At 45.2% G+C, this 27,272-nt stretch overlaps 1 protein-coding gene across 3 annotated transcripts in view; it reads left to right on the forward strand.

The window, feature by feature from the left end:
* The window catches only part of SMS (spermine synthase), a 98,003-nt gene that overhangs the window by 43,022 nt on the left and 27,709 nt on the right, over positions 1-27,272 (forward strand). Inside the window, exon 1 of one of the 3 annotated variants that reach the window (XM_003261143.4) lies at positions 886-1,182. The exons of 1 other annotated variant lie outside the window; for it this stretch is intronic. In XM_003261143.4, the coding sequence (XP_003261191.1) occupies positions 1,134-1,182 (49 nt within the window). In that variant the 5' untranslated portion in view covers positions 886-1,133. Of the gene's footprint in view, positions 1-885; positions 1,183-1,348; positions 1,681-27,272 lie in introns of those variants that run through there. One more of the 3 variants, XM_012500951.2, reaches the window with a different exon arrangement.

The following is a 27,272-nucleotide window of genomic DNA, read 5'->3' on the forward strand; positions in this document are numbered from 1 at the left end:
AAGATTCAGTTCCTAACAGAGAAAGGTCTGTTCAACAGACCCTTGTTGAACACTTGTGAAGACACTGCCCAGTTTTTGTAGAAAGGTGAAGAACTCAGTAAAACAGCCGTTGCCTGGGAGGAAGAGATGAGTTTAGTATCCAGGTTCTTCGTTGCTTTTGTGGAGGCACATGAGTTCATTGATTTAAATTTTGTCTAACCATTACAGCAATTCCTGTGGCCGTGAGAGGCACGAAAGCCTGACACGATGATGGAGGCATTTGCCCAGGGATATTGTCAGTGCAATAAAGAATAATTTTAGTTCAGACGCTCATGCTCTCTCCCCTTTGCCATCATTTTGTTGAACAGCAGCCATAACCCCAGTGTCAAAAATAAGCCCACCGCAAAGGCTATTGCCATGAATAGAGGCGCCAGTGATGGAGGAGTCCTGCTAGACAAGCAACTCCGGAGTCTGCAGTTTCCTAATTCAATATTAACAATGCTGTCCTCTTACTGGCTTCTCCCTCATTCTTATTTTGCGTGAAACTGTAGATAACGTAAATGCCCAAGCGCTTTCTATTCAGTCCTCAAATGCAAAGCAGACCCTTGCTAATAATGGTAATAATCCGAATGGGATTAACTGCAGCATTTTAAGAAAAGGCAGGCAGTACTCTTAGACGACAGGCTTGGATCTCATCATTTGATTTTCCCGACTCCGCCAGGAAATAAGAGGGGCCTTGGCTTGGGGAGAGGTGTGTGGGGAGGCGTAAGGGGTGGGCCCCCCGGAAATCCTGCTGCGCTGTTTAAACCTAAGGTGACCTAACGGATGGCGGGAGCGGCCGCGCGAGCCTTGGAGCAGGGCGCGGCCATTGGTGACGCACGCCGGGGAGCACGGCGCCCACGTTTCCACCATTAGCGAGGCCTCACACCCGGCGCTCCAAGTTCGGGGCTGGAGGCGTCCCGGCTTCCTCCCTCCCGGAGGCGGGACCGGCCCCGCCCCCGCGCCCCGGGTCGCTCCCGGCGGCCCCTCCCACCTCCTAGTCTTGGCCTCCCCCGGCGCAGCGCACTCCCCGCCGGCCGCAGCCTGACACGCCGCGCGGCCCCCTAGTCTCCCGCGGCCGCTCCCCCAGGCATGGCACAGGGCCTCGCCTCACTATGGCAGCAGCACGGCACAGCACGCTCGACTTCATGCTCGGCGCCAAAGGTGAGGGCGCCCGCCGCCACCTGCGCGGCCATCCCCGCCGCTCCCGCCGCCTGGCGGGCTGGGGCCGGGGTCGGGCGGGGCGTGCGCCGCGGGCCGAACAATGCGGGCGGCCCGCGCGGCGCCGCAGTCTCCCGGACTGCCGCGCACAGCGCGCTGCGGGGCCGCGTGCACCGGCGGGCGGGCGGAGGCCGCGCTCCTGCTGGCTCCGCGCTCCGTCCCGGCCGCAGCTCGGGGCCTGGAGGGGCAGTCCCGGGTGCCCGCCGGCCGCGCCGCCCTTCCGGGCCCTGGCCGTCCACCCGCGCTCCCACGCGGGCTCGCCGCCTTCGCGCTCCCGCTCGGGGAGTCCCCGGGCTGCCGGGCGCGGGCGGACCCCCCCCCCATGGGACGAGGGTTGCAGCGACTGCGGCGGAGCGAGGCGTGACCCGCGCGGCGAGCCTGGGCTGGGGGCGTGCGCCGAGCGGGGTTGCCCGCGCGACCTTTTCCTGTTCTTGCAGGCGGGTAAATTTCCCTCTTGGGGGCGGGGGTTTCCCCTCGTAGGGAGCTGGGGCTGGGGAAAGGTCTGCGGACGCGCAGCGCTTGCAGAATTCTCAGCCGACTGCGTAGGAGACGGATCCCCCGGAAAGGAACTGGGGGACGGGAAAAGGAAACGATTATTATTATTGGGGGTGGGGAGGCATGAGGTCTGGGCGCGGGAATCGTTTACACCCCGAATCGGGGAGCTATCAAAAGACAGCCGGCCGGGCGCGGTGGCTCCCGCCTGTAATCCTAGCACTTTGGGAAGCCGAGGCGGGCGGATCACGAGGTCAGGAGTTCGAGACCAGCCTGGCCAACATGGTGAAACCCCGTCTCTTCTAAAAATACAAAAATTAGCCGGGCGTGGTGGCACGCGCCTGTAATCCCAGCTACTCGGGAGGCTGAGGCAGGACAATCGCTTGAACCTGGGAGGCGGAGGTTGCAGTGAGCCAAGATCGCGCCACTGCACTCCAGCCTGGGCGACAGAACAAGACCCTGTCCCCAAAAAAAAAAAAACCGACCAGAAGACAGAGGCCTGCTAAAGTCGGAACTGTGTGCAGGAAATTTGAAGGGGAGGGATACTTTGCAGGCCTCTTTTCTCGGGGTGCCTCTGTCGTGGCGGGGGGGGCGGGAGTCGCGGGAAGGATAGAACTGCCCTTTCTTTTTCTGGTGGCTTTCAAACCTGTGACTGCCGCAGACTTGAATCTGCACTTCCCATAGGTTCCACTTGGAGTGTCTCGCTCATACCTTGCTTTTCCCACTGTTTTCCTCGAATTGGATAGAGCAGGCTTTTCTCTTACCATTTTTAACACTGACTTTTTCTTTCTTTCTGAATTTCTGAGTACCCATTTTCTCCCGCAAATTTAAAGGATCTCCGAAGGCACAAGATTTAGTGAAGACTGAGGATTTGGAGCAACACCTGGGTTTGAGTCTGGCTTCTTCCTGATGGGCTCTGCGTGTGGCCTTAGGTTTATGTTAACCTTTCTGAGCCTTCCCTGTCCATTAAGAAAAGTGTACACCTCTTCGGGCTTTTACTCTTAAGAGGGTGGCTATGGAGCACAGTGTAGGGTTTTTAAGCAATGTCAGTGTATTTAGGTGGTCTGAAGTGACTTGGAGAAGACAAAGCATGTTAGTTTTAGTTCCCACATTTCTTAGGTGAGGATGTAGGGCAGGGAGACTGCTAGAGATGAAATGGTGCTTGAGTGGTGGAGCTGAAGAGCCAAGTTTCATTAATTACCCTGCCAGCCCTAGGGCTGAATGGTTAATGAAAGCTCTAGCATACTGAATTTAGCAGTGAGGAGAAATAGTGTATTAGGGTCACCCAGCTAGTAAGGGGTGAGTCTGGGAAGTGTCCCTGTTGTGAGCACCTTGTGAACACTCACCTGTATTTATCGTCCATGGATTTTCTTAACTTACTATTATTTTTTTTTTCTGAGATGGAGTCTCACTCTGTCGCCCAGGTTGGAGAGCAGTGGTGCGATCTCGGCTCACTGCAACTTCCATCTCCTGGGTTCAAACAATTCTTGTGCCTCAGCCTACCAAGTAGCCAGGATTACAGACTCGAGCCACCACGCCCAGCTAATTTTTTTTTTTTTTTTTTTCTTGAGATGGAGTCTCGCTCTGTCGCCCAGGCTGGAGTGCAGTGGCCCAATCTCGGCTCACTGCAAGCTCCGCCTCCCGGGTTCACGCCATTCTCCTGCCTCAGCCTCTCCGAGTAGCTGGGACTACAGGCGCCCGCCACCACGCCCGGCTAATTTTTCTGTACTTTTAGTAGAGACGGGATTTCACCGTGGTCTCGATCTCCTGACCTCGTGATCCGCCCGCCTCGGCCTCCGAAAGTGCTGGGATTACAAGCGTGAGCCACCGCGCCCTGCCTTTTTTTTTTTTTTTTTTTTTTTTTTTTTTAAGTAGAGACAGGGTTTCACCATGTTGGCCAGGCTGGTCTCAAACTCCTGGCCTCAAGCGATCCGCCTGCCTCAGCCTCCCAAAGGGCTGGGATTACAGGCATGAGCCACCGTGCCCGGCCTGTCCATGGGTTTTCTTTTATGCTTTAAGGAGGGTGATCTCAGCATGGGGCCTAAAGACTCTGGCACTTCCCTTTGTCCTTAAACCTCCTTGGCCAAATTTAGATTTAGCCTCTTGAAGTGCTGGTTCACAATAGGATGTTTTTGTTGTTTTGTTAAAGTGGGAAAAGAGCGAATGAAGAAAAAGCGAGAGAATTTTAACATTTTGGGCTGACACTTTCCAGGAGAACCATGGATGTATAGTGTGGGAGGGAGGAGGAGAAACTGGCGTTTTTTAAGTTGGAAAGGTGTGGAAGTGGCATCTTAATTTAGTTGTGCAAAGAGGAAGTAAAAAGATTGACGATAAAGACGTGTATAGATCAGAATAGAACGTTCTTAAGAGGGAAAGATGAAATATAAGCTGTTAATATTCTAATTCCCAGTCTGTTCTTAAAGATGAGAAAGCTTTGATGGCAAGGTGAACATTCTAGAAAGAAATATTACGTGTGTGTGGGGGGGTGGGGAATGTGTGTATGTACGCATCTGTCAGACCTCGAGTCATTACAAGTGTTCTGGGCTAAGAACTCCGATTCATATTGTATTCTCTCCCATCACTTTATTTGGGGTGAAGCACATCGCCCTGTCAGTATCCACATTTGAAAAATAAAGAGATCCTGGCTAGACTGGGATCTAAGTTCGTTTAGTTTTTAGTAAGGGGAACTTGGTGAAAAATCGACTTGTGAGGTCTCCAAAAACATTTAATTGATAATGAGTCAAAAGGCATTACTCTTGGCATGTGAATATTGGATGTGACTCAAGGGTGAGTCAAATGCCTGTGGAGCCTGGATTCATGTTCTTCTTTTCCCCGTTTGTCAGTAATCCTTTCTAATGTTCCAGTTCCATGATGTGATTTTAGTGGAATTAAACTTGAACCACTTAGTTATTATGTTGTTACTGTGTTGGGAACGCAGCAGCCACCAGACCTCCAAGAGCAACTGTAGGTCGGGCTTGGTGCTGGTTTAGTGTTCTGGCTGATGAGGTGTAACCCAGGAAATTTTTATTTTTGCTTTTAAAAAAACAACTCATTTGTGGTCATCTTGTAAGTGAAGTATTGGACTCTAAGGACTCTTGAGCCCAAAAAACATTTTGTGACTTAGCCTGAGGCTAACAGGAATAAACTTGTCCCATGTTTAGATAGTTGAGGCATATCTGAGCTGGTGGAGGAAATGTGATCTGTTCCTAGCGCTATGTGCTAGGCAGGATGCCTGGGTATCCAGAGGGTGAGTGAGAGGCCGGGTGGGATGCCACATGCCTGTAATCCCAGCGCTCTGGGAGGCTGAGGTGGGTGAAGTGCTTGAGTCCAAGAGTTCAAGACCAGCCTGGGCAACATGGGGAAAACCTGTCTGTACAAAAAAAAAAAAATTAGCCAGTTGTGGTAGGTTTTCTGCACCTGTAGTCCCAGCTAGTTAGGAGGCTGAGGCGGGAGGATCCCCTGAGCCCAGGAAGTCGAGACTGCACTCCAGCCTGGACAATGGCGTGAAACTCTCTCAAAACCAAACAAAGGCCAGGCGTGGTGGCTCATGCCTGTAATCCCAGCACTTTGGGAGGCCGAGGTGGGCAGATCACCTGAGGACGGGAGTTTGAGATCAGCCTGGCCAACATGGTGAAACCCTATCTCTACTAAAAATACAAAAATCAGCCGGGTGTTGGTGGCCTGTGCCTGTAGTCCCAGCTACTCTGGAAGCTGAAGCAAGAGAATTGCTTGAACGAGGGAGGTGGAGGTTGCACTGAGCCCAGATCGTGCCACTGCACTCCAGCCTGGGCGACAGAGAGACTGTGTCAAAAAAGCAAAACCCGCACACAAAAACAGTGAGCTGAGTGAGCTGCTATAGCCTCTTCTTGCCATGTTGGAGTGGAAGGTCTCTAACAGGCCAGCCAGCTCTGAAAAGGTCTAGCAATCCTATGTCCATTTTTTTCCCCTGGGCTGGGCATATCTTTTGAAGGCAGACCTCCACCAGGGTCTGTATCCTGGAGACAACTCTGGTACGTGGTAGATATTTGGTACACGCTGATTAAATAGACCAAGTTTATGTTATGGTAAATGTGGAATGCTGGTTCACGTCCATTAGGGGAAAGTGAGACACTCATTTACCTTGTAGGATTATGAGGATGGTCCAGAATTCAGAAACCTGGCAGATACTGTTAGGTCTGTCAGGTTCAAGCAATTCTCCTGCCTCAGCCTCTGGAGTAGCTGCGATTACAGGCACGCGGCACCACGCCCAGCTAATTTTTGTATTTTTGGTAGAGACAGGGTTTCCGCCATGTTGGCCAGGCTGGTCTTGAACTCCTGACCTCATGATCCACCCGCATTGGCCTCTCAAAGTGCTGGGATTACAGGTGTGAGCCACCGCGCCCAGCCCATGTGCTTCTTTATTAACACACCAAATAACAAGATGTAGCAGCAAGGCTAATAACTTTCATAAGTGGAGCTGAGCAAAATTGATATTTAACATTGTTAGGCAAGGAGAAAAACCTGATTTTTGTGACAGTGACCAGGTGTAGTTGACAATGTGTGATTTTTTTGGCCTCCAAGCATAACTGAATAAAGTGCTAAATTTCTATTAGTGAAAAGAAGTCTGTGTGTTTTTCCATTCAAGTTCACAGGCCCCCTGAATTGTATCCATTGGCCCCTTGGGCATCCATGGACCCCAGGTTCAGACCCCCAGGCTGGGGAGGGGGAGGACTGAGACAGCCCGTTCTGTGTATTGTATGTTCCTTTTAGGGGGTGTAGGTTTCCACCCAAGGCCAATGCTGGAGGCACATGTCCCTGGTTACTCTTCAAAAACAAAAGCGGCTCTTTGAACTATTTGAAAACATAGAATTTGTACTTAGTAATTGCCACAGGGGCTAGGCGCTCCGAGTGCTTTGTGCATTATTTAAGGTAAATTCTCAAAATAACCCTGGGTAGGTCTTGTTATCCCCATTTTAAAGACAAATAAATAGGCCTAATCTTGAGGTTTTTTACTTTTTGAGTGGCAGAGCTGGAATTCAAAGCCATGTCTGTTTGATTGGAAGGCTGATTCTGCTTCTACGATTCTGAAGCCTCTTCGTTTAAGGCGGTGATTCTCAATGTGGGTGCTTCCCTCCGTGGGTGACGTCTGGCAATTTCTGGAGACATTTTTGGTTGTCACAACTGGGGAGATGCTACTAGCATCTAGTACGTCCTGCAGTGCACAGGACAACTCCCCCACAGCATTGACAGCCCAAGATGCCCATAGTGCCCAGACAGAAAAACCCTGGTTTAAATTCATACTAGACCATTTCAGTAATTTGGATGACAGATCATCAGCAAAATTTCCTTGGTCCTTCTTGGAAGTGTCAGTTACGCCCACAAATTGTTAGGCAGGGAAGGAGGATGGGCCCTGTCTTTCTCTAAGGTTGGCGCTGGGGTCTGTCAGGAGCTTGGTCATCGCTTCCTACTCAACTGAGCCTATGGTTTGAGGTAACCTTCCCTCCCTGATTTCCTGAACCATCGCTCTTTTTAACCAGCTCCCACGCTCCCCTGCATTTGAGCTGCCTTCTGGTGGAAGCATGTCTTCTTTGTGTGTTTTAAATAGCTATAACTGTCTAAATAATAAAACCTAAACAATGTAGTTCAGATTGCATCTAGCTTTCTCAAGAGTAGAGAAAGCTTCCTTCCTCTCCCTCCTTCAGCATTATTATCCCGTCCCACTACACTTTAATCCCCCGTTGTGATAACACCGCAGGCCCAGACGCTGTTGCTTTAACAATGAAGCCTTTCGAGGCTGATGACTGGGAGTGGGGAATGCATGCTTGGGCCCTACTCTACACGGACTGAATCACAGTTGGTGGAGGAGGGTGAGTTCCTGGATTTTGCATGTTTAATCATCTGCCTCACAGTAATTCTGTTACTGATTAAAGTATGAGAACTCCTCTAGTAGGTTCCTTATTTAAAACAACAACAACAACAACAACAACAAAAACTTGTCTGAAACCTTTGGCACACCTACCTCACTCAGCCCAACCAGTCAGCCTAGTCAGTCATTAAGTCCTGTGGCTTCTGCCTGCCAGTGTTATCAAATTTGTTGCTCACCACCTGTTCCTTACTTTAGTTTCCTGGCTACAATCCCCCCATTTGTCTCCATTTGGGGATGGGCTCGATCATTAGGAACTCAACAGGATCCCTGTCCCTTTTCCCATTTAAAAACCCTTCCGTGGGTCCCTATTACCCCATGGATGAAGTCTAAGCTCTGTATCAACACATACATGGTCAATCTCTACCCGGTTTTTCCTCTTCCCCCAGTATATTCCTTGTGCTTCTCAGTAGCCAGGAAGCACCTGGACTCAGTATTTGACAGCTTTGGAGAAGACTTGTGTGTGTGCTTTACATAGGAATTCTCATGCATTAATTGTGTTTGAAAATATTTTATGGGCTGCTTCCGGGAGATCCCTTGTTGGCATTGCCTTCCTTTGGCATGCACTTTTGCTTTGTGATTTTTTTTTTAAATGCTCTTTTCCCAATTCTGCAAAAGATTCTTAATTGCACAGGTTATGCTCTATATGACTCCAGGCTGAATAACCTCATGTTGCTGGGAATTAGTTTTGTGGGCTTGCCATTAAAAAATTGAGTAAACCGTAATGATTCTTTTTAGATTGTAGTTTCCAAGTCATACCGATTTCCTTAAACCTATGGAGGTAGCATATGGTAAGATTTTAGTTTCTACTTTATATCTATAATCCTCATCTAGTTCTCATTGGGTAGTTCAGTATTTAAAATGCTTTGGAAGGGATGACAGCTGTTTAAGAAATTGACTCCATAATCAAGGCACTAGGAGTGACCCCCATCTTGGCTAACAAGGGAGGGGTACTTTTTCAAGTAATCTAAAGCCCTGCATGAGACATTCTAATTTAATAACCAGTAGTCAGTCAATGTGTCTGGTTTTTTTTTTTTTTTTTAGAAAGTCACTTTTGCGTTTGCAGTGGAGGAGTTACCGATTGGGAGTCTTCTCATCCCCTTAGTATGTAATTTACTCCGTTGTGTTTGAATTGGCAGTTTCAGGCCTTAGCTACCTTCTCAGGAGATAAAGATTAAAATGCTGTGTTCTCTAATAGCTTTAAAAAGTTAGAGCTTTTGATTTTGGATTTGATACCCAGAAGATTTGAAATTATGGGCTTTATAATTGCCATCACCATGGTTATACTAATCTCTCACATATAAGGATTAGTTATAAAGTTACCAGTATCTGTTTAAAAACGTCAATAAAGTTATTACTGAGTTTAGTTTTTGGAGTCTCTGCATATTCCAGGTGTGCACTGTGGCTCCGACCACCATTTCGTGGTATAGACTCAGTTCTTTTGAAAAGTCAGAAAACCTCAATTGAATCTGCAAACCACGTTTGTAAACCATGTACAAATGCTCTTTAAAACCCTTACAACTAGGCACTTTTCCAGACCCCAGGAAAAACAACTCTGTGGCCCTGAGGTGTGGTGGGCCTGGATTTCATTAAATTGACACTGTCATCTGTGTTCCGGAAGGAGCCACCGAGCTAGCTAGTGGTGATACTGGTGATAAATGTGTTTACGTGCTAAGCCACAGATTCAAAAGGAGCTGGTAAGAGCTAGTAGCATGTTCTAGATTCCTGAACTGACTTGACTGGGTAGTCTTACACACACCTTAATTTTTCCCTCTCCATGAAGGTGCTAATGATACTAAAATCCCACACACTGTGTCGTTGGGTGGATTGTCCAATAAAACGTTTGGAAGAGTGTCAAATGATACATAAAATACCTCACACTAATTGCAATACTTAGGGCCGAGTACTTTGAAATTGTGCCAGTGGGTAAAGATGCTCAGTTATAAAGAGGTGTGAATTTAACTTGCTTGAAGGGTAACGAAAGCTCTGCTGGCAAGAGAAGAGGCAGAAAATAATGGGTTGCCCTGTGTTTTGAAGGTTGGTCTACTTTATTTAAAGGGCTTCCTCCCTAAGTTATTAAAGCAGAATTTTAAAAGGACACTTTGATTTAAGATATCAATTACTTGTGTTGCATGACTCCATTTTTTTTCATAAATGAAAATTTCTCCAGTAAGAATCCTGGGCAATTCCTAGAACATTGCTATATTTAATACTGAATTCTCCCTTCTAGAAGGACTGTAGATCACAGTGTTCAAACAAGACTTATGTGCCTGTGGGCATTCCAGATTCCTTTGCTGGCCTTAGAGTGTAGAGGTGAATATAGAACTGTTCCTCAATCCTTTTTCTTAGAATACAGGTTGAGCATCCCTAATCCGAAATGCTCCAAAATCTGAAATTTGAGCACCGGCATAACACAAAAAAATGCTGATTCGGGATTTCCAGATTAGGGACTTTTAGTCAGTGAATGTGATGCAGATATTCCAAAATGGAGAAAAAAAAAAAAAATCCGAAACACTTTTGGTCCCAAGCATTTTGAATAAAGGATATTCAACCTATATTTTCAGGGCCAGTGCCTTGGATCATGCTTTGGAAAACAGTAGTGGCATAGTTTTTTGTTTTTGTTTTTCAAAGATGGGGTCTTGCTGTGTTGCTCAGACTGATTTCGAGCTCCTGGACTCAAGGGATCCTCCAGCCTGAGACTCCTGAGTCACTAGTGTTACTGGTGCACACTGCAGTACTGGCTGAAGTTTTATAAATGGCTTAACATTGAATCTTTTAACTGTATAATGCAATAGCTAAGTGGCCCAGTTGCATGTGGGATTTTGAGGAAGATGGTCATGGGTTTCTCAGTCCGAGTGTTTATTCCTACGTGGGGGTTTGTCTAATTTGGAGCTGGAGGCTTGGTGTTGAGAAGAAAGAGGAAAGAGCTTACTATTAACTCCCTTTGGTATGAGATGCAAGAATATGACAGGACTTTTTTTTTTTAGCTTGAGTTCTGGGATGCAGAATGTGCAGGTTTGTTACATAGGTATACATGTTGCCATGGTGGTCTGCTATACCTATCAACCTGTCATCTAGGTTTTAGGCCCTGCATGCATTTGTCCTAATGCTCTCCCTCCCTTTGCCCCCCACCCCCTGACAGGCCCAGGTGTATGATGATCCCTTCTCTGTGTCCATGTGTTCTCATTGTTCTATTCCCACTTATGAGTGAGAACATGTGTTTGGTTTTCTGTTCCTGTGTTAGTTTGCTTAGAATGATTGCTTCCAGCGTCATCCATGTCCCTGCAAAGGACAGGAACTCATTCTTTTTTATGGCCGCATAGTATTCCATGGTGTATATGTGCCACATTTTCTTTATCCAGTCTATCATAGATGGGCATTTGGGTTGGTTCCAAGTCTTTGTTATTGTAAATAGTGCTTAGTAAACACATGTATGCATGTGTCTTTATAGTAGAATGATTTATAATCTTTTGGGTATATACCCAGTAATGGGATTGCTGGGTCAGATGGTTTTTTTGGTTCTGGATCCTTGGGGAATCACCACACTGTCTTCCACAATAGTTGAACTAACTTAGACTCCCACCAACAGTGTAAAAGCATTCCTATTTCTCCACATCCTCTCCAGCATTTGTTGTTTCCTGACTTTTTAATAAGGACCATTCTAACTGGCATGAGATGGTATCTCATAGTGGTTTTGATTTGCATTTCTCTAATGACCAGTGATGATGAGCTTTTTTCCTATATGTTTGTTGGCTGCATAAATGTCTTCTTTTCAGAAGCGTCTGTTCATATCCTTCACCCACTTTTTGATGAGGTTATGTTTTTCTTATAAATTTAGTTCTTTGTGGATTCTGGATATTAGAGCTTTGTCAGATGGGTAGATTGCAAAAATTTTCTCCCATTCTGTAGGTTGCCTGTTCACTCTGGTGATAGTTTCTTTAGCTGTGCAGAAGCCCTTTAGTTGAATTAGATCCCATTTGTCAATTTTGGCTTTCGTTGTAGTTGCTTTTGGTGTTTTTTGTCGTGAAATCTTTTCCCTTGCCTATGTCCTAAATAGTATTGCCTAGGTTTTCTTCTAGGGTTTTTATGGTTTGGGGTTTTACATTTAAGTCTTTAATCCATCTTGAGTTAATTTTTTGTATAAGGTGTAAGGAAGGGGTCCAGTTTCTGTTTTCTGCATATGGCTAGCCAGTTTTCTCAGCACCATTTATTAAATAGGGAATCTTTTCCCCATTGCTTGTTTTTGTCAGGTTTAGGGACTTTTTTTTTTTTTTAAAGCATTTTGTGACTTAAATTTTTAGTGGAGTTCCTGCAATTTATTTCTTTGAACAAAGGGTCTGGCTTTGCTTCAGAAGGCTGCAGGAACTGTTCAAGTAGTGGTTTGTGCATTTGTCTTTTTACATCATCTGCTCATTTTACACTATGGGGTTAGGGAAATATAAAGAAAGAGGGGATACAACTCTGATACTATGGCAAGTAGATAACCACTTTGATGTGTGGTACAAATGGCTTGCTTATTCTTGTTGTATATATAACAATGTTGTACGTAAAAACGCTGGATTTTGGAGCCCAACTGTTGGGGTTTGAATCCTGGTTCCACTAGTTACTAGTGTGTGTGACCTTGGGCAAGTCGTTAATCTATGTGCCTTACTGTGCTGGCTATACTTTGGTTACCCTTGAATAGCAGCTGTGAGAACAGACATCCTTGCCTTGTTTGGACCTTATGGGGAGAGCAGTCTTTTACCATTTTGAGTATTATGCTAACTGTAGGTTTTTTGCAGATACCCTTTATCAAGTTGAGAAAGCTCTCCTCTATTCCCATTTTTGTGTGTTTATCTTGAATGAGTGCTGGATTTTGTCAGGTTATTTTTTGTATAAATTAATATAAAATGTGGGTTTTTTTCTTTAACCTATTATGGTGGATCACATTGATTTTTTTTTTTTTGAATGTTAAACTAGCCTTGTATACGTGGAATAAATCTCACTTGGTCATGGCATATAATTTTGGCATATAATATATATTGCTGAATCCTATTTGCTAATGATTTTGTTAAGGATTTTTGTGTCTATACTCATGAGGGATATTGATCCATAGATTTCTTTTTTGGACTGTCTTGGTCTGGTTTTGGTATTAGCATAATACTGGCTTCATAAAATAGGGAGGCCTTCCCTTCTGGCAGAGATTGTGTAGAATTGGTGTTAATTCTTTAAATGTTTGGTAGAACTCTCCAGTGAAACCATCTTGGTCTCAAGATCTCTTTTCTGGAGTGTTTTTTTTTTTGAGAGAGGGTCTTGCTGTGTCACCCAGGCTGAAATGCAGTGGTGTGATCTCAACTCACTGCAGCCTTGACCTCCAGGGCTCAGGCAGTTTTCCTGCCTCACTCCTCCCCGCCGGCCCCGCAAAGTAGATGGGACTACAGGTACGCACCATCATCACTGGCTAATTTTTGTATTTTTTTTTTAGAGACAGGGCTTCCTCATGTTGCCTAGGCTGGTCTCAAGCTCCTGACCTCAAGCAGTTGATGTACCTTGGCCTCCCAAAGTGCTGGGATTGCAGGCATGAGCCACCATGCCTGGCCTCTTTCTGGAGTTTTTAAGCTATAAATTCAGTTTCCTTAACAGTTATAGGACTCTTCAGGTTATTTCATATTGGGTGAGTTGTGGTAGTGTAGCAGGATCGATAAGGCATCAGAGAGACCAATGGGGTTCACGAGGATATTTATTATTTAGGTGCACCGGCCCAGTCAGATTAACATCCAGAGGACTGAGCCCTGAACAGAGTTGTTACCTTTTAAGCATTTCGTGGAGGCAGGGGGAGATCTGTGCAGGGGGAAGCATATTACAGAAGCAAGAAACAAAGACAGTTATTCAATTAATTGAGACATGCATTACATCATTTCTTTCTTTTTAAGGAAAAACATGTTTTACGACTTGAGTTTGTCTAGTGACCTTGCAGCTGCACAGCTAGAGAAACAGGGTCTTCACAATGCCTGGGAAAGGAGGAGAGATAAGGCTCACTAGCCACAGAAAAACAAGCAGTTAATTTTTAAAGGACTCCAGCTCTTTCTCTTTCTCAGGGGGAATTGGGTTTTCTTATATACAACTGAGTTTCTGCTTACACATTCTTTAATTTCTTTTAATTCCTATTTCATTAGTTTGTGTTTTTAGAGGAATTGCCCCATTTCATTCTTAAGTTGCCACATTTATGTGTGTAGAGTTGTAGTATTCCCTTATCCTATTGGTGCTTGCAGAGTATCCATAGTGATATCTCCTGTTATTCCTAATATCGGCAATCTGTTTTTTTCTTTGTAAGTCTTGCTAGAGTTTATCTTAATCTTTTCAGAGAAATAGCTCTTTGCTTAATTTTTTTCTCCTCTAGTTTTTATCAATTTTATTGATTTTTTTTTTTTTGCTGTTATCCTTTTCTTTTTGCTTTGGGCTTTTCTCTTTTTCTAGGTTCTTGAAGTACTAGTGTGGATTAGGGATTTGAGATTTTTAAAGTGGAATTTGGTACTCTTAAGTATTCTCATTCTCTAGTATGCGGTTTCTGTTGATACTAGTTGATAATGTTAGTTCCACGTATTCCTTAAAAAGCAAGAGTCTTAGTTATGTTGGTTGTTAGCTGTTCTTTTTTCAACACAATAAATTGCTAACTTGAATATAGGAAATATTCCTCAGATTATTCTAGTTTCAAATGCTGAGAATGTTCTGAAGTCCTTGGACCAGATTCTGCTCATCTGGCCTATGTTTGTGTGACTCTCCAGCTAAGAATGATCTTTACATCTTAAAAGGGTTGTAAAGCACACACACCAAAGAATATGTGACAGAAACCTGATTTAGCCAGAACGCTTTACCACGTGGCCCTTTACAGAAAAGACTTGCCCACCCCTGCCTTTAGACCATCTAGGTGCAATGATTCTGGTTGCCTGTTTCAGAGCCATCTGGAAAAATTGGGAAGTACAGATTTCCAAGCCCTTCACATGGCTGCCTTCTCATCTGGAATCCATCCTAGTGCACGGCCCTCTCCGTGTTTGAGTAGTTTTGACTTGTGTCCTTTGTCTTTCATCTTTATTCTCCAGTGGCACTTACTTGTCCAGCACCTCCTAGGTGCTGAGTAATCTCCTTGGGGGCCCAGTTGAATGTGGACTTGGCTAATAGTACTCTGGTAAAGCCACAGGAAGGGAAGGTAGAGGGACCTCCTCAGTGACATGTGTATCAAGGATGGTCTAATATAAATGTGATATATATTTTTTTGACAACACACAATTCCCAAAGTCCAAACTGTTTTATCTTTGGAAATGCTATTTCATTGTTGATACACAGCCTGGCATAGATGCTCAGACAGAACCCCTGAAGTATTGTGGGTTTTTTTTTTTTTTTTTTTTTTTTTTTTTGAGACAGTCGTGCTCTGTTGCCCAGGCTGAAGTGCAGTGGCGTGATCTTGGCTCACTGCAACCCCTGCCTCCTGGGTTCAAGGGATTCCCTTGCCTCAGCCTCCCGAGTAGCTGGTATTACAGGCACCCACCACGACGGCTGGCTAATTTTTATGTTTTAGCAGAGACGGAGTTTCACCATGTTTGTCAGGCTTGGTCTTGAACTCTTGACCTCAAATGATCCGACTGCCTCGGCCTCCTAAAGTGCTGTGACTACAGGCGTGAGCCACTGCGCCCGGCCTTGAATTATTTTTAAACACAAAAATGGTATGACCTGTAAGGGATTCTGCCCAGTTAAGGTTAGTGAGAAGAAAGCTGGATGTTCGTGATAGTGATACAGTGCTCAGAAAGCATATTTCATCCTTCCCAGATAATAAAACTGGCAATCCCATGGTTTCTACTTTGGCAAAGAAATCTTGTTTCCCCTTCTGGACGGAGCTAAAGGAAACCATTGTCATTTGACCAGGGCCAACCTGTGTCCTCTGTTACAGCCTGCCCCTCTGTGATGAGGGGGTGAAGGTAGGTTGGTGGCTGGGGCCGTCTCCACACGTCACATGCCAATTTTGAACTAAAAGTAAGGGCTGGTCACTTTACCTGGTCCAGATGCATTCCTAAGTCATCTCCTGTTCCCTGACCTCAAACACTGCAAGTCCCCTCTCAAAACCTTCTTTTTGTTACTTCTCTAACTTCTCCTTTCTGTTGGGTTGTAGCATGACCCCCACCCCCTGCTTTTCTGTGGGTTCTGATCTCTTTTCCTAATCCTCTGCCTTGGTTGTCTTCCTCAGCTCTGGGCCAGAGTTCCTTCCTCTTCTCAAAAAACATGGTCCTTAAGCCGACGGGCCCACTGAAGAGCATCGTAGGATACCTTATGTCGTTTGCATGATTCCTTTCAGGAGAGGTCAAGTGGCCTGGTTATTCAGTGTCTCATAGCCACAGACTAATAGATAATACTCCTTCCAGATGAAAGGCAGGCTTTAGTATACTGTCTTTTGTCTGTGCCTTGTTTTCTAAGTCTTGACTAGACTCTCATATGGGTTAAATCAGAAGGGTGAGGATGGGTGAGTTTGAATCACTTGACAACCAGCAAGATGCTGCCCTCCGCAGTCCTACTGTCCGTGGGAAATGCTCTCCCTTGCAGTGGGAATGACAAGGCAGGGCAGTGAAATAATTAGCAACACATTTAAGTTATGCTATAACTTAACGCATTGAGTTTTAAGAAATAGTCATCATGGCTGGTACTCTGTAAACATGCCCATATGGCTTCCCTTAGCGCACGTTTACATGAAAAGAGCTTGGGTGTCATTTCTGTGTTGGTGTTGTGTTTTTCTTCTGTAGTTAATTTTTCTTGTCTGGTTGCTCTTCTCTGTGAACATCAGAAACCATTCTATAAAAATTAAAGTCCTGTAAATTTTTCACGCCGCCGTCCCTGTTCTGTCACCCAGGCAGGAGTGCAATGGCAAGATCTCAGCTCACTGCAGCCTCTGCCTCCTGGGCTCAAGCAATTCTGCCTCAGCCTCCCGAGTAGCTGGGACTACAGGCACGCACCACTGCACCTGGCTAATTGTTTTTTATTTTTATTTTTATTTTTTTATTTTTTGAGATGGAATCTTGCTCTTGTCACCCAGACTGGAGTGCAGTGGCGCGATCTCGGCTCACTGCAACCTCCGCCTCCGGTGTTCAAGTGATTCTCCTGCTTCAGCCTCCTGAGTAGCTGGGATTACAGGCATGCACCACCACGCCCGGCTAATTTTTGTGTTTTTAGTAGAGACGGGGTTTCATCACGTTGCTCAGGCTGACCTCTAACTCCTGACCTTGCGATCTGCCCACCTTGGCCTCCGAAAGTGCTGGGATTACAGGTGTGAGCCACCGTGCCCAGTGTATTTTTAGCAGAGATGGAGTTTCGCCATGTTGCCCAGGCTGGTCTCCAGTGATCCTCCAGCCTCAGCCTCCCAAAATGCTGGGAGTACAGGCGTGAACCACCACGCCTGGCCCCTGTCTGTATTTTGCAGCCATACCTCACGAAGGCCTGAGATTGGCTGCAGGCACTTTAGTGTTAGGAAAGCTGTGTGGGAGCTTGGCACCAGCCGCCTCACTGTGCAGTGACAGTGCCTACACACAGCAGCCACTCAGATACTTGGTAGTCTATGATGGATGGGGACAGGTAGAGAAGACCACTCCTTGCAGCCCCTTTACCTGATGCATGTTGCATCTGAGCCCGTGCCTGGTGGGCAGCTTGTGGTGGAGGAGGAGGAGAAACCAACTCCTTTTTTTTTTTTTTTTTTTGCATAAGAATGTATTAGTTTTCTATTGCTGTACAGTAAATTACCACAAATTTAGTCACCTAACACATAATCACAGTTTATGTGGATTAACAATCTGAGAATGGCTCAGCTGGGTCCATTTTTATTTTATTTATTTATTTTGAGACAGACTCTCTTTATGTCACCCAGGCTGGAGTGCAGTGGCACCATCTCGGCTCACTGCAACCTCCACCTCCTGAGTTCAAGCGATTCTGCTGCTTCACCCTCCCAAGTAGCCAGGGCTACAGGCGCCTGCCACCACACCCGGCTAGTTTTTTTGTATTTAGTAGGGATGGGGTTTCACCGTGTTGGGCAGGCTGGTCTCGAACTCCTGACCTCAAACCTTGGCTTCCCAAAGTGCTGGGATTACAGGCGTGAGCCACCGCGCCCGGCCTTCTTTTTCAAATAATGGCTTTTTTTCCTCTGGGTATATACCCAGTAATGGGACTGCTGGATGCAATGGTAATTCTACTTTTAGTTCTTTAAGGAATCTCCATGCTGTTTTCCACAGTGGTTGTACTAGTTGATATTCCCACTAGCAGTGTAAAAGTGTTCCCCTTTCACCACATCCACGCCAACATCTATTATTTCTTTGACTTTTTAATTACAGTCATTCTTGCAGGAGTAAGGTGGTACCTGATTGTGGTTTTAATTTGCATTTTCCTGACAACTAGTGATGTTGAGCATTCATTTTTTCATGTTTGTTGGCTGTTTATCTTCTTTTGAGAATTGTCTATTGCCCATGTCCTTTGCCCACTTTTTGATGGGATTATTTTTTTTTTTCTTGCTGATTTGAGTTCCTTGTAGATTCTGGATATTAGCTCTTTGTCAGATGCATAGTTTGTAAATATTTTCTCCCACTCTGTGGGTTATCTGATGATTATTTCTTTGGCTGTGCAGAAGCTTTTTAGTTTAATTGGGTCCCATTTATTTATTTTTGTTTTTGTTGCATTTGCTTTTGGGTTCTTGGTCATGAATTCTTTGCCTAAGCCAAAGCCTAGAAGAGTTTTTCTGATGTTATCGTTATCTTCTAAAATTTTTATGGTTTCAGGTTTTAGATTTAAGTCTTTGATCCACCTTAAGTTGGTGTTTTGTATAAGGTGAGAGATGAGGATCCAGTTTCTTTCTTCTACGTGTGGCTTGCCAGTGGAGAAACCAACTTCCGAGACTTCTCCATTGCCTTGGCAACCTTGCAGTAAGTGGGATTCTGAAGGCTCAGCATGTTAGTTTGGGATTTTGGGGGAACAGCTTTATTGAGATATGATTCATATACTGTATAACTCCTTTATCGAACATGTACAATTCAGTGGCTTTCAGGATATTTGCAGAGTTGTGTGACCATCATGACAATCAACTTTAGAACATTTTCATCACCTCAAAAACAAACCTGTGCCCCTTAGCCATCACCCTTATTCCTCCCCGCATTCTTCCCAGCCTCTGGCAACCACTAATCTGCTTTACATCTCTATGAATTTGCCTCTTCTGTTTTGTTTTTTTGAGGTGAAGTTTCGCTCTTGTTGCCCAGGCTGGAGTGCAATTGCGCCATCTCGGCTCACTGCGACCTCCGCCTCCCGGGTTCAAGCGATTCTCCTGCCTCAGCCTCCCAAGTAGCTGGGATTACAAGCATGTGCCATCCCACATGGCTAAGGATTTGCCTTTTCTGGACATAACAAATAGAATCACTTATTTCACTTAGCATAGTGTTTTTAAAGTCCGACCGTGTTGTATGTAGCGTGTATCAGTACTTCGTTCCTTTTATGCCTGAATAGTGCATGGATAACCACAGTTTGCTTCTCCATCTATAACTTGATGGAAGTTTGGGTCGTTTCTACTTTCTGGCTATTACATATCATGCTACTGTGAACATCTGTGTCAGCTTGGGTTGTGTGTCATGAGCTTCATTTCATCATCATGCAGCTGTTGTAAAAAGGACTTGACATAGGGCTATAAAGCCAAGCTGTTAAGTAAGGCATGCCAGAGGACCACCTGCTTGGCCTAGAAATTCATTAAGCTTCTAATATCTGAGAAGTCTAATAGGCAGATCCTTTTTTAAAATTAAGTTAAACTTTTAATTGTAAACTAAAATTTTCTTTTGTGAAATTGAAGTCTTTTTTGCGTATCATTTGATATCTGTAATCTGGACCTGCTGCCTGTCAGTCTTCATGCTTTTGATGGACCTAGCACATTCTGAGTTCAAAAGATGCTCTCAGACCCTTAGGCAGTGCTCAGCCATGGGCTTGGGTGAAAAGGAGACTTGAGGGATGCCGCGCTCTTTGTCATTCTTTTCAGAGGGGTTATGCCAGTGGTGTTGGTGACTCCTGAACAGCTACTTCTTTAACTTGACTCCTGAACAGATACTTCTTTAACTTGGTATAATTTATGTAAATTTTAGTGTACCAGTTCTGAGTTTTGACCAATGCATACAGTTGTGTAACCACCACTATTATCAAGATTAGAAACATCTGAACGTGGTTTTAAAGCAGCTACCTGATTTCAAATTGGATTGGAATCCAGTTTCCTTTCCTCTTTTAGGTTTAGGGGTCTATCAAGAAAAATCAGAAAGCTGCTTTGTGTGTGAAGGGAAATTGTGCACAACCTGAGCCTGGCTGTCAGGTTATCTGACGTTAGGATCTGGGGTTTAGGGGAAAGGATGCCTGCGTTTGTGCTTCCCCTTGCAGGGGAGTTGTAGACTGGCTCTATGGCCAACCAGCTCGCACGCCATCTTCCCGTGGAGAGAGTGCAGATCCCTGAAAGGAGCAGGCAAGAAGGGGCTGGGTATAAGCCTGACCAAAGGTGGGCCCTTGGACTTAGGTGGCAAGTGGTAAGCATGGGCGGGGAAGGCGTGAGTGTCTGTGTGTATATCTGTGTGTGTGTGTAGGGACACTGAGAATAAAGTGTGAGTGAGGGCATGGAGCTCTGGAAACCTTGGCAGTTCTGTGGTGGCTGGGGCTGCAGTTGCTGGAGCAGTAGGTGGGCTGGAGGTTCGGCTTTGGGTCTTATCACTTGGCATGATGCGATGATGGGGATGACTAAACACCCCTTGGAGCCAGTTCTGGGAGAGACCTCGGAGGGAAAGGGGCTTGATAGTGAGGTATGAAATTTTCAGCCTTCATAACTGAAAATATGCTTGGCGAGAATAGAAATTCATCTCCCACTTTCACAAGCCAGGTGCTCCTTGACCATGAAAGAGCTGAAAGGAATGTGAATGTAAATCTTCTGTTCCTTTTTTTTTTTTAATGTATAGATCATGTATACAATAAGGTAGGTTATCAACAGCAGAAGGCTCATTTCAAATCAGGAGTTCTACATTCAGTGTCACAGTGAGGGTGGTAGAAATGAAAACATTTATTTTGCACGTTGCCTATATTTTCTAATTTTAAAAATACACATATTACTTCTTTCTCTATTAATAAAAGCTTATTTTAAATGACCGTGCTAATACAGTTTGTACTGTGATAAAATATACATGACCTTGACCATGAGAGAGCTAAATCTTCTGTTCCAACCGCCTCATTTTGCAGAGGAGAATGTCAAGGCTCTGGCCTGTCGAATCTGATGGCTCTGCCTGAGGGGAGGGGTGGTGACCACACACAAGACAGTTGGAGTTGTGTAGCCTTCAGAAAGCCCCGTGTGCTCATGGCCTGAGTTTTCTTAGCTAAAGTTTTTGAAGTTGAAAAAACAGCCACAAGCCAAGGTCACAAGTAGAGAGAGGTTTTTTTGTTATTGTTGTTTTTTGTTTTTCTGGATGTGTGAGAATTGCATATTTCCTTAGGGCAGCCTCTAATGGAATTTAGTTTGTTAAGGAGGATGTTAGATTCTCAAAGCTGAAGGAGGAGCAGGAATATAACATGCATGTCTTTTTTTTTTTTTTTTTTTTTTTTGTGCCAGGTTCAATTTTGATTCAGAGTGACTCCCTGGCCTAGTAAGGTTGGCTAGTACAGCTAATCTACTTTATGCACACGGGGCTGCATACCATATGGATCAGTGATTAAATAGCAGTACAAGACCATGAGGGAAGGAAGAAACTGACGTTGATTCTGGGTTCTATACAGGAACCCTACAAAGTAGTGTTTCTACTTTATGAGGAAATTAGGTCTGTAAGTGAAAAGTCCTGGCCAGCGAGTTTGGTTGGGGTAGGCTCTGGTGGGAGGGTTGGGGGCGGGGGGCGCCTGTTACGGGCAATGTTAAGTGGCTGGTGATGTAACCATCGATGAGAGTAGGGAAGTAACAAGCCTGATTTTGATCTGAGACTTGTGATTGGAACAGTGCTGGGAGCAGTTGCACAGGAGGCAGGTTCTAGCTAGATACACAGATTGGGGCTTTGGGCGTCTGGAGCTGATGCTCAGGGTCAGAAGAATGAGTTTCTCCAAGATGGGCCTATAAATGGTTCCCTGGTAGAAAATGAGGCAGGAGGGTGAAGCTTAGGCCTTGATTCTTTTTTTTTCCCTTCCTGTCTTCCCTTCCCTTCCTTTAGTAGTGGTGTATTTAATTTGGACCAGTTTATTCATTTTAAGTTGTTGTTGAACAAACACAAAGTAGGCAGTGGGCTGGAAATGGGGACATTGCATTGTTCAGTAGACAGAGGACATGTTTTGCCTTGGGAGAGGTCACTGTGTTTCTGAGTGCTTTGGAAGGCTGAGTGATCTACTAGTTACAATGTATTGTTCTTGCCTGGCCATTGAAGTGAATTTTCTGAGAACTTCTGCCAAAGAAGAACATTGGCCTAGTTTGGATGACTGTGTCTCCTTCAAAGTAGTGTGATGAGCTCTTTTAGCATTTGAATCTATCTTCACATTTTCTTCTGATTTGTGGACACTTATGACGTTGCTATCCTGTGTTCTCAAGTTTGGGTATATTCTGACCTCAGGCTCTTTTTCACCTGTGTATAGAGCATCTAGTTGTTCTCAAGGGATTGTATTGCCCCTCTACTGCCCTTGGGGCAGTTGGGGTGTGGGGTCTTTTATTGACAAGCAAGGGCATTCCTGTCATTTAATGGGTATGGCTGGGGTTACCAAAGTCCTGTGAAAGACAGGGCAGCCTTTCTTACCACGTTGTTGACCTTACCCCTGATATCAAGGAACCCTGATAGAGCAAGTCTGATTTGTTTGGTCATTTTACAAGTTCCATAGACAGGCATAATGGTTGAAATCTGGAATAATTACAAAGCATTTTCTGGGGCATGTGACAGGTTATCCGTGGCTTCAGTTAGTAAAGAGTTCTAACTTTTTTCAGCCCCTCTGTTGAGCATTTTCTGTAACTTTTTGGTGAGTTGAGTATAACTGGTATGGAAATGGTAGGGGGTTTCTTTTCCTTTTTTTGTGTTGGGTGATTTAGATTAGTGGTTCTCAACTGTGGCTGGACATTGGAATTTCCCAGGGAGCTTTTGAAAATACTCATGCCTGGGGCCCACCCCACATTTCTACTTAATTGGCCTAATGTGTGGCATTGGAATTTTTTAAAACTCCCCAGGTGATTATTATTACTTACTTTTTTGAAATAGGGTCTCACTGTTGCCCAGGCTGAAGTGAGGTGGCACAATCATGGGTCACTGCAGCCTTCACCTCCCAGGCTAAGGTGTTCCTCCCATCTCAGCCTCCTGGGTAGCTGGGACTGTACGGGCGTGCCACTATGTCCAGCTAATTTTTGTATTTTTGGTAGAGACAGATTTTACCACGTTGCCCAGGCTGGTCTCGAACTCCTGGGCTCAAGCGATCCTCCTGCCTTGACCTCCTAAAGTGTTGGGATTACAGGCATGAAACACCATGCCTGGCCTCCCTGGGTGAATGATAATGCACAGCTAGGATTGTAAACCACTAGTCTAGATGTTCTTGAACCTCTGCAAAGATATAGTAATAAAGGATGATGAATTCAGCCAAGTAAAATAATTTTTTATTTGCCACCAAACATTTATTGAGCACCTGGGATCAAGATGGCTAAGTGAGCCACCTCATGCTTTTGCTTTGTTTTCACTTTAAAAGCCCTGATTTGGAAAGAGATACTACTGCGGAGTTTTCAGCTCTAGCTCCCCTTCCTGGAGTGTCTTCCCCAAGGGCTGGGTAACAGGGGAGGCCCCAAATCGGGAAGAAGGTGAGGATGAAGGGAGATGAATGGTGGGCAAAATGGTGGTGTCCATATGAGGCCCTGCAGACACCTTCCTGGCAGGGCTAGCATACTCAGATGCCCACAGGGACCAGGCGGCCACACAAGTGAATAGGGTTTGTGGGTAAATGAGCTTCCAGAAACACGTTCAGCTTTGGCCTGTTTTTACTGAACTTGGCTGGTAAACCTATAGTGTGGGAACAAGTAATACTTCAAATCAGATTTCTTGTGTAGTTTTTCCTTCAGTTTGAAACCTGGCCGGAGGACTTTCTTTAGCCCACACGGTGCCTTTCTGTTAATTGTGCCAGTTAGAAAAAAGGGATGGCCACTACACTGGGCTTGGCCAGCAGTCAAAGCCTTTGCATAGATCAGACAAAGACACCGCCTTTCCTTGGCCTAAGGGATGAGGTTCACCCCAGCTCAGCCACCCAAGCCGGGGTCCTCGTTCACAGCACAGCCTGGTCAATTACATGCAGGGTGGCCTTGTCTAGATTGTTCGTTCACCAGCATGGGGGTTCGGGTTCTGTTTTGTAATGTGCCAACAGAACCATCTTGAGGCCGTTTACCAGGAGTGATGATTTGTTTTATATGCTTTCAAAGCAGAAAACATCTGTTCTAGCCAAGGAGGGATTGCTTAATTTCAGAATGGCTCTTCAGATTCAGGGAAAGTTCTGCCTGGCTCAGTACACTCAAGCCACCTCCACAGTGGGCTGGCCAACCACACTTCAGTGACAAACAAACTGAACAAGGTTGCTTTATCTTACCAAGTTTGAAATCAGATTTTTTTCTTTTTTAAGTGAAGTAGAATTCAGTCTTAAATGCTACAGTTCTGGGGATATAATTCAGACCTTCACTTTTAATTTCCTGAAACCAATTTCAGAATAGCAAATCAACCTAGATTATTTTCTGCCGAACGACTTTCCCAAAGGCACAGTTTTGCTAGGAACAAATGAGAGCTTAAGGATTCATTGGGCCACCGCTGCTCGGTGTTTATAGATGCTTGTGCTGCTGTGGGAGTGTGACGTGGATTCTGCGCTGGTAGTTCCTCCCTGATGTGGGACTTTTTCTGGGAGGCTCTTTCATTTTGGCCATCTGTAGGGCTTGACCACCCTGACATCCAGCCCTACCCAAGTCCTTGCAAGTTTCAGCTGCATCCTCACTTTGGCTAGCCAGACCCCTGCATTCTGAGGGGGAGGAAACCACTTCTTTGGGGGTGAACACCCGTTAGTGACTTTTGGAAGGGGTTCCTCTAGTTCTTAGGGCTGTCTGAAGTCCCTTTGCTTTTTCTCTTCTTCCTCTCTCAATTGCTGGTACCCCACAGGTCTCAGGGCTGTGGCCCATTTATTTCTACCTATACCTGTTTGGGGATTTAGGGTTACACTCTGTCATTTAGTTTTGTTCCAGATGTTGTCCATGAGTTTTGGCTGGGCTATCAACTGCTCTGTTTGGCAATTTTGAATATTAAATTATGTTTTCACTGCCACTTTTAGTATTCTGTTTGCTATTGTTAAAGTTGAAAACGAATTTTGGGCAGGTGTATTAGCTTGCTAGGGTTGCTGTAACAAAGTACTACAAATTGGATAGCTTACAATGGCAGAGATGTATTCTCTCACAGTTCCGGAGGCCAGAAGTTCCAGATCAAAACGTGACAGGCCCATGCTTCCCCAGAAGCCTCTTCAGCTTCTGGCGCGCTTCTGGCTGTCCTGGGCTTGGCGTGTGGCTCTTAATCACTCCAATCTCTGCGTCCGTCTTATGTCACCTGCCCCCTTTTCTCCCTGTATCTTCTCTTCTGTCTCTTATAAGGGCACTTGTCATTGGGTTTAGGGTCTGGGTACCTGGATAATCCAGTTGCTTTTATCTCAAGATCCTTAATTAAATCTACAAAGACCGTTTTCCAAAGAAAGTCACATCCCCAGGTTCTGGAGATTAAGATGTGGATATATCTTTTTGGTGCCACCATTATACCCACTACAGTGGGAGAGGGTGAAATCTTCTGATTTTTAAACGGCAACGAATTTACACTTTTAAAAAGTCTGTGCAGGGACTGGGTGCGGTGGCCCACGCCTGTAATCCCAGCACTTTGGGAGGCTGAGGCAGGTGGATTGCTTGAGCTCAGGAGTTTGAGACCAGCCTGGGCAACATGGTGAAACCCCATCACTACCAAAAATGTACAAAAATTAGTTGGACATGGGCCGGGCGCAGTGGCTCACGCCTGTAATCCCAGCACTTTGGGAGGCCAAGGCGGGTGGATCACAAGGTCAGGAGATCGAGACCATCTTGGTTAACACGGTGAAACCCCATCTCTACTACAAATACAAAAAAAAAAAAAAAAAAGCCGGGCGTGGTGGCGGGTGCCTGTAGACCCAGCTACTCAGGAGGCTGAGGCAGGAGAATGGTGTGAACCTGGAAGGCGGAGCTTGCAGTGAGCCAAGGTCACACCACTGCACTCCAGTCTGGGCTACAGAGCCAGACTCTGTCTCAAAATAAATAAATAAATAATAAATAAAAAACAAATAAAAATTAGTTGGGCATCGTGGTTTGCACCTGTAGTCCCAGCTACTTGGGAGGCTGAAGCAAGAGGATCACTTAATCCCAGGAAGCAGAGGTTGCAGTGAGCCGAGATTGCGCCAATGCACTTCTACCTGGGCGACAGAGGGAGATCCTGTCTCAAAAAAAAAGTCTGTGCAGGCCAGAATAAGTCGTATCTGTCCACTTTGGCCTCTAAACTCCCCGTTTGTAGCCTTCATTCAGTGGCCTTGGGAACACAGTTCTAAGTTACTTAGAGATAGACTCTTTTTGCATAGTGAAAAAATCCTTAACTTCCCAGTTCTAGTTTCAGCACTACTTAGTTTATGGCAGAAATTCTAATGTAATTTTCTTGGCAAATCACACTGCAATCAGCTGTGACTCTTTGTTTTTTTCTTTTACCTCTGTTCAGGTCACAGAGATGCTTCGTTTTGATATTTACCAGGCTGTTTTTCCCCTCAGAGGAGCCAGCCTTCAGAGGACTGGTGGGAAAGTAAAGAGTAGTTCCTCTTGTCATATCTTGGTTCTTTGTTTTATATTTATTAGGGAATGCCTGCTTTGTAGATAGAACTAGAGAAGAAAAAATTGCATTTACCCCTTATTCTAAGTATTGTAATGTTGGATGTTCTTGAAGATCCTGGCTTCAGGTGAACCTGTGGAGGTTAATGTACTTTACCTGGGAACACTGATTGCACTTTTGGGAGTAGGACACTGGGCAGGATGGGAGACAGGAGGATTGGCTTCTGGGACCATGGGGGTGGGGTGGGGAGACCCACAAGCCAGCAGATTGTCCCATATGGAATCATTGTCCAGTTTCTACCGTTTAGAGCTATGTTACTGAGGATTACTGTTGGATATTTTTTTCCAGTTATAAAAGCAGCACATCCTTTTTGTAAAACATGGGGAAAAAAAAGCTTGTCATTTACATTACTCATCAGCAGTGGACAGGTATCCCCTTTCTAGTACCATGTGTCCTCATTAATTTATTTAACCTGAAGTGGAGTCTCATTTGTTGTGCTTGCATTTATTTGCATTTCTTTAATTTCTGCTTAGGGTGAATATTTTGTTATGCTGCCTCTAGGCTGAATATGTCGACATCCTTGGCACAGCTATTTGTGGTCGGTCGGCTTTTGTGTTCTTACCATCGTGTAAACTGGTGGTCTGCGTCGCCTTTCCTTGCAGGGTGGAGAATGTTTACTGCTCGTCATGACAAGGGATAAGTGACACTGACAACTTTGTTCAGGTTTTTTTTTTTTTTCTTTTTTAAGCTCAGTCCTCAAA

Source organism: Nomascus leucogenys, chromosome X (assembly GCF_006542625.1).
Source record: "Nomascus leucogenys isolate Asia chromosome X, Asia_NLE_v1, whole genome shotgun sequence".
NCBI classification, from domain to species: Eukaryota; Metazoa; Chordata; class Mammalia; order Primates; family Hylobatidae; genus Nomascus; species Nomascus leucogenys.